Here is a 7280-nt window from a genome sequence, read left to right as displayed (position 1 = left end):
TGTCTTGGCACTCTAGAAGGCAATGGTCAAGCCCAATTTTATTATATCAAGCATAATTAATATATTTATCATAAATTAGTTAAATTAACATTGTTATAATAAATATATTAATTTAGTCTTATCATAATTTTAACCTCTTTTCTGTTTTTATATATAATATTAATATTCCAATGACATTAGATAATAATATTGGTAACATGAACGAGTACATCTAAATTAAATTATTGAATTTGTAACTTTGAATTTAGTATTCTTTAAAGATGTTTGGAGAGAAAATATACTTAATTCATTCTAAGAAAAGTAATTATGAAAATTAAATTAACCCTCTGAAAAAATTATATTAGCCACACATTAAAACCAACCCTTTTACTAGTGATTTAGTTTGGCATATAGTTATACCATCATCTTATGTTCAGGTCTGTGAGTAAACTCAAAATCAATGTGAACAAAGGCTCTTTCAACTTGAGGAAGTTGCTCCAATTTTTCCTGCAATGTCTCACCAATGTTGTGTGCTTGACTGAGAGGCATATCTTCTGGCAACACTATGTCCACTTCAACAAAGTAATGAGCACCAAAGGTGTATGCTCTCACAGTGTCTATGTGCTTAACCTCTTCATGGTGATTCCATATCAGATATGTCAACTTTGCCAGAAAATCAGGTGGTGCTGTTCTTCCAATAAGAGACCACACATTCTCAATCACTGTCTTTGCCCATGTGCTAATTGTGTACACAGCTATCTGCATTGGATATTCAGGATAGCATACCAGGTCATCAGTTGCTTTATTTTACATTTATAGTAACAAAACAATCATGCAACACAAGAATGACCCTCACAATAAGTAGTAAATCATTTGTTTGTGTGACTCTTGTAGAATCATGTTATGAATGTTAGAGATTTGATATCCACTGAAATAAGACAAATTTACACTATATAAAGGAACTTCAAACCTCATTTTACAGCCCGATGAGTTAAACTTAAATTTTACCTTTTAAGATAAAATTAGAATCCTCTAAAGTCTATCATAATAAAATTTGTTATTTGTTGTCATATTCTATTTCACTACTCATTATTATTTAGTATATATATATATATATATATATATATATATGTGTGTGTCAGTATGTAAAAATGTTACCGATTCTCTCATATTAAAATTTCATGTCAAATTTTTAGAATTTGGGTTCTTTTCTTTGTGCATAAAATTGGAAAATTTTGAGTTAGTCATTGAGGAAAATTTGATCTTTTTCTCTCATTCACAAACATTGAACATGAGAATATCCACTTTGTCAGAGTTATGAACTCACAATAATAGCTCCCATTGGATCAATCCACCAAGAGTACTTCACAGCAAGCACAGCAGCAACTAATCCAACTGAGTTAGTGATAACATCAAAAAAATGATCTTGTGCATAGGCTCTGACAATTTCGTTCTTAAACCTTCGACAGTAGATCATGAGTACGAACTTCACTACAGTAACAGATGCCATAATACCGATCATCCATTTCAACTCTTGGGAATCCATTTCAGGCTTAGACTGTAAGATAAAGAATGAAGCAAGAAATTAAAAATTGATGAACTGATAACAAAATTTATGAAGCAGAATACTCAACTTTGCTACACTTAACACATCACATGAAAGACTAGAATCCAAAAAGTTTTCCTTATTCATCTGTTTCTTTTTTTGTCCATTCCTACAATCACTTTATACTAACTCATTGGCTTGCTTCTAAGTTGTGTGGTCTGCATGAAATGTTGAAGGAGTGCAACCATAAAACCACAATTTTGAAAGAAAAAGTGAAGTTATGATTTCAAGTACCTTCGTAATGATTTGTCTGCCAGACTCAATCAGAATCTGCAATCCCAAGGTTGCCATCACAGATGCAAAAACAATGATACCCTGCAGAAATACAGAACCTTAATAAAAACGAATGTCTTCCAACAATGCAATGATTCTGAAGACACTCATCCAATTGTTGTCATTCATTCTCATGATCTATTATAGACTAAATTTGAAGACTTGTGAGTGTTGTTTTTCTTGACCTTTTTTATTTTTATTCATGGTGGGACTTTGAACTTATACTTAGATTCCGAAGAACTTACCACCGGTTGCATCCTTTTCTTTCCAATGGGGTAGTGATACTGGTTTGGATTTCTCATGGCATAGGCAGTGAACCACAATATGAAGCCAGACAAGAGATCTAAGAGAGAATCCATGGTGGAAGCAATGACTGCTAATGATTTGCTCTGAATGGAAGTGTAAACCTTTGCTGCAAATAGCACCAAGTTAGCAGCATTCGACACATTCACTGCCAGTCTCTCACTTCTTGCTAATTGCTTCATTTCATCCTGACAAAAACAAAAAATAACCAATTTTTAAATTACCCTTTGAAATTTAAAGGAACAGTAACATTTTATCATGTCACAAAATGAGAAATTGTAAAAAACTATGATGCATGTAGTATACACTTATGATAAGTGAATGGTGTTGAGAGAATAATCAACCTCAGTGAGACTTCCAGGGAAATAACCCGTTTCAGTCATCGAATCCATGTCATTATACCCTTCAAGGAGCTTCTCCTGTTTCTTGTAGTATTCTGCAACCTTGCGTTCCTTTTCTGAAACAAAAGCTAACTATAATATTACTTGGAAGCAAACCACCTCAGAAATAAAGTTGAATTATAGACTGCTCACAAACTGAGAATCTAACTATAAGTTCTACATTAAATAAAAAAAATTAATATCATATAAAAATATATAAAGATATCATAAATTAGATTGGAAGTAACGTGAATTTCTTACGTAGATTGAACACATCTCATTATTTGTCTTTTTAATAAACCTCTTTTCATAAACCCATGATCATCATGTTACAATTTACCTTCTAGAGTCTAATATTACACTTCTCTCTTTTACCATTCTTTGTTTGTGTAGTGAATCTGATTAAGTAAATTACTTCAAGAAGGTTTTGTTCCAATAAATTAAATAATTTAACATTTCTAATTAAAGAATTGAAATAAAAATTAATTTAAAGATATTTTTCTTTGACAAGTTAATACCCAACATAATCAAAATTGTTAACAATATATAACCGTTACTATTAAGTATTTTAACAAATTCAGAGGTTTTCTTTTTCCTCTTTAAGACCAGTGATTTTTGTTTCTTGTTCTTAACATTTTAAGGATTCTTTTATCCTACTACGGGTCATGTTTTGGAAGACTAAAAGCAAAAATATTATATTTCGTAAGGACTATAAAGAAAACAGCAGAAAGTTTTAGTGCTTAAAACGTGCTTTTTTTTCAAACTGCTGGCTAAGGGTTACAACAAAAATAAGGCTATTATTTCCTGCACCTGACATTTATTAACTGCACCCCTACAATAACAAGGAAAATACTCAAATACCCTATACAGAGGAAAAGAAAGCGAAAATGCGAAAAGGTTCTTGTTCCGATAAGCGTTTTTTTTTTTTCAGAATGTATTTCATGGTGTTCCGAAAAACTCGTTTCTATAAGGTATTATATGTGTTATAAAAAATTTATTCAGAAAAACTTATTCCAAACAAACATTATATATTCTGGAAATTTTATTTTAGAAATTTTATTCTAAAAAATTTATTTCAAAAATTCTATTCCAGAAATCTAGTTTCGGAAATTTTATTCTGTAAATTCCGGAAAGATTTCAAAACATGTAATCTGAAATTCACTTTTACGGAGCATAAAATGCTCATTTTGAAAATTTGAGGGGATACACGGAGAAATTGAAAGAATGCTGGAATAAAAGTTCAAAAATAGGTGGTGGAAAAACAATGAAAAGATCACAAGCCCAAATAATGTTATTTTTTAAAATTAAACTAGAAAAAATTAAGATTTTTCTATATACTTAACATACTTATAGATTATCTCAGATGTTATTATTTTAATATTTTTTTTTTCACATGGTTCAAAATAAATGTTTTTTAAGAAACTGTTGGTTCAAATAAAACTAAACTCAGATTTTTAAAATAAAAGTTTTGGATTTCAATCTTTTAATGAAGGTAAAACCATGGTTAAAAGAAAATAAAAATGTATTAGATTTGATAAGTAAAGTTCTACCAAAAATCTTAATTATTGACAAAAATAGTTAAATATTTTTCATAACTAGGCTTTGAGAAACTTTGTACGCCCAGAGAGGAAACACTTGTCTCTATATTTTATTAGTATAAATTTTTATATTATAAAAATAAATTTAATATTTAACATAACCTCATAAAATTAATTTATAAAATAAGATTTATACTTATTAAAAACATATATTATAATTTAATTATATTTTTAATTAATATTTTTTAACTCACGTGAAATCTCTAACAAAACAAATTAAAATGCAGAGAAAGATGCCTAGTATATCCTCTCCGTATCTAGGAATCACTTTATAACCTATCTTTTTCAAAAAGGAAAAAACAAATACTTCACCAACATAATCATAAAAGCAATAAAAGAGAATATAATAAAAAGAAAAGTTTTACTTATATATGCCAAGATTCCTCCCTCACTACAAACAATAAAACACGTAATTAAACAAAATTAAATCAACCCATTACTCCAAAAACAAAAGATGATGAGATGGAAAAAATAAATAAAATTTTCATATATATTTTAGAAACAATTGTGATCACACACTGTCTCATCATAGTTCTATTTTTTATTTTTATTTTTTGTTTTAAATGTGCGTGGATGAGAAAAATAGGTGTTAAATTATTTCAGTTACTTAATTTATAATTGTATCAAAACAAAAAAAAAAATGACTATAACCAATATTTTGTGATTACTTAGGATACATAATCTAATTAGACGTGATAAACTTTGTAAAAGGAGGAGTCTAGATTCTCCTAGACTTTTTGGTGTTTTAAAACATTAAAAATATATTGATGTTAATATATTAAAATAAATTTAATATAATTTAAAACATAAAGTTAGTATTCGTCAATGCATTTTGAAGATAAAACAGAATAGTAATTCAGCAAAATCTAGTAAAGAATCCAAAATCCATTAGAAGTACTTGATCTATATCACATGACAAACTTTATAAAAGTACACATTTAATAAATGTATATAAAACTAAATTTTTATAAATATAATCTAACTCTGAAAATTTACTAATATCTTAAATAACGCATATTTTGTTAAAAGAAATAATGGGATGGTGAATAGTTATTATTTATATGATATACACACAAATAGACAATATGGTTTGATTTTTATTGTCAATTAATTAGTTTTTCAAAATATACGCTTATTTTAATAAACTTTTATTGAAATTAACTTTATATATCTCAATTACTTAAAAGATAAATTATTTTTTTCTAAAAGTTAAGATAAATGATAACGAAATAACCAATGTAAACAAATAGGTACCTTTTTCAAAACAAATTCAAAACAAGTATTTAAACTTTATTATTTTTCTAATTTGTTACAAATACATTAGTATCTCAGGATAATTTTAATTATTAATTTTGAATAAAATTTATGATTTTACACTTTATATATTGACATACTCACTCTCTCTCTCTTCTTTCTTTTCTTGGGTTGTGCAATACTTTGAATTTCCTTTTTTAAATTTTCCAGGTTATAAATAACTTCTTAAATACACAACTAATGTGTTTATTTTTATTTTTAGGAAAGTTTGATTTTAAATTATCCATCCAAAACTCAATTTTGAATCTAAAAATCTATTTGGAATTTTATAATCCGACTTCATAAAAAGTCAGTTCTAGAAATCCTACAATAAAATAATTCGAGCGGATGTAAACCGACTCGATGACTGTTTAGTTAAAATATTTTACTTTTTAATTGATGAAATAAAAATATTACTTAAATGATATTAGATTGGAGTTGGGTCATTTTTAATAAAAAGTTCACTTTAATATATATATATATATATATAAACACAATTTTAACTTTTAAATTATAAACTTTGAAAATAATCACTTTGTGTAAAATTCAAAAAGTAAAAAGTCTAAATTGCACTTAGATAAAAGAAAATAATAATATTTCACAATATTTTTATTTATAATATTTTAACATAGTTTACTTTTGTCAAAATATCATTAAAAGAAAAAAGTCTTTAAAGTATCGTTATAAAAAAAAATAAGGTTTGGTCCTATTTTTTCCGAAAATTTTGTTTTAGTACTCAAAAACTAACGCCCTTAAAAATTTGGTCCTTATTTAATAAAATCAAAGTTTTGAAAACTAAAATAAACGTTTCACGATCAATAATTTAGACACCAAAAATATATTTAACCCCGTAAAATTAAATTAGACAGACGAAGAAGAAAGAGAGAGAAATGTCTTACTGGGTTTCCGAAAAAGACGGTGAAAAGTGAAGTAAGTTGGGCTATCACGGTGCTCATGGCTGTGACTTTGGCGTGGCAACTGAAACTCCTTCACATTAAGTCTCCACGGCAGTGATAACAAATCTCCGGAGGCCTCCTCCGTCAGGAGCTGTTCGCCTCCGCCGTGTCTTCTGCCACTCTCCGACATCACTGTATTTGCTTTTTTTTTTAAATCAACTATTTGTACACTAAATAATGAAGTTTCCTTGTTATATAAAGGGACATCTACGAGGGTGGTGGAATATATGTTATTTGCATCGCTTTTATAATGGTTCGAGTGGAGTTTACACGTGGCACCATTTTGGGGATATTTTTAGGGTTTGGATAGAATGATTTTGCTCAAAAGGTTGCACGATCGCATGATATTGAATATGGAGTCCAACTGTGTAGTGTACAACAGTAAGAGAGATGATTGTTTCGCTCATACAAAAGGAAAACACTTTATTTAGTTGGAGATTTTTTGTGTTAATATTTACGATAAAATATATTTTTATTTTTAATATTCGAATATCATTACATTGGTACTGTAATCGTATTAATAGCAATAATTATATTAGATTTGAAAAAGACGTTATTGTTGAGGCACCAGACAAGAAAAAGTTGAACAAAAAGAAAAATATTTGAATTCATATGATTATTTATAAAGAGACTACATTATCTCTGTTTAAATAATATAAAAATTATATAAAAATTAAATTAATAATTTATTTTTTCATTAGACTGACACATCTTTTAAATATTAATCATGACAGTTTAATAAAAGAGACAATATTGACTCCAATTAATAAAATTTTGACTTAATTAAGTCAAAACTAAATATATAAATTTAAATTAAATAAATATCTAAATATAAAAATTAAATTATTAATTAAACATAAAAAAAAATTCATTCAAAGTTAAAGAATTATTT

At 27.4% G+C, this 7280-nt stretch overlaps 1 protein-coding gene across 2 annotated transcripts; it reads right to left on the bottom strand.

The window, feature by feature from the left end:
* Positions 1 to 236: 236 nt before the first annotated feature.
* LOC108320255 (metal tolerance protein 10) lies at positions 237 to 6616 on the bottom strand. Of its 2 annotated transcripts, none has more exons than XM_017551640.2 (6): positions 6332 to 6616; positions 2506 to 2630; positions 2104 to 2349; positions 1820 to 1900; positions 1307 to 1537; positions 237 to 738 (listed from the first exon to the last, which is right to left on the bottom strand). In XM_017551640.2, the coding sequence occupies exons 1-6, from the start codon at positions 6516 to 6518 to the stop codon at positions 394 to 396; spliced, it is 1215 nt and encodes a 404-aa protein (XP_017407129.1). In that variant the 5' UTR covers positions 6519 to 6616; the 3' UTR covers positions 237 to 393. The 2 variants fall into 2 exon arrangements, with proteins under 2 accessions (XP_017407129.1, XP_017407130.1); XM_017551641.2 differs by having other exon boundaries at positions 2506 to 2618; positions 6332 to 6615.
* Between the last annotated feature and the right edge of the window lie 664 nt (positions 6617 to 7280).

Source organism: Vigna angularis, chromosome 5, assembly GCF_016808095.1.
Source record: "Vigna angularis cultivar LongXiaoDou No.4 chromosome 5, ASM1680809v1, whole genome shotgun sequence".
NCBI lineage: Eukaryota > Viridiplantae > Streptophyta > Magnoliopsida > Fabales > Fabaceae > Vigna > Vigna angularis.
This window is presented reverse-complemented; position numbering and strand designations above follow the sequence as displayed.

Bases quoted from the DNA above. Each gene is read 5' to 3' on its own strand.
- LOC108320255 (XM_017551640.2), bottom strand. From the start codon at position 6,518: ATGTCGGAGAGTGGCAGAAGACACGGCGGAGGCGAACAGCTCCTGACG. The intron at 2,631-6,331 runs GTAAGACATTTC...TATTATAGTTAG, and splicing joins CCGTCTTTTTCGGAAACCCA to CTTTTGTTTCAGAAAAGGAA. The intron at 1,538-1,819 runs GTACTTGAAATC...TTTATCTTACAG, and splicing joins GCAGACAAATCATTACGAAG to TCTAAGCCTGAAATGGATTC.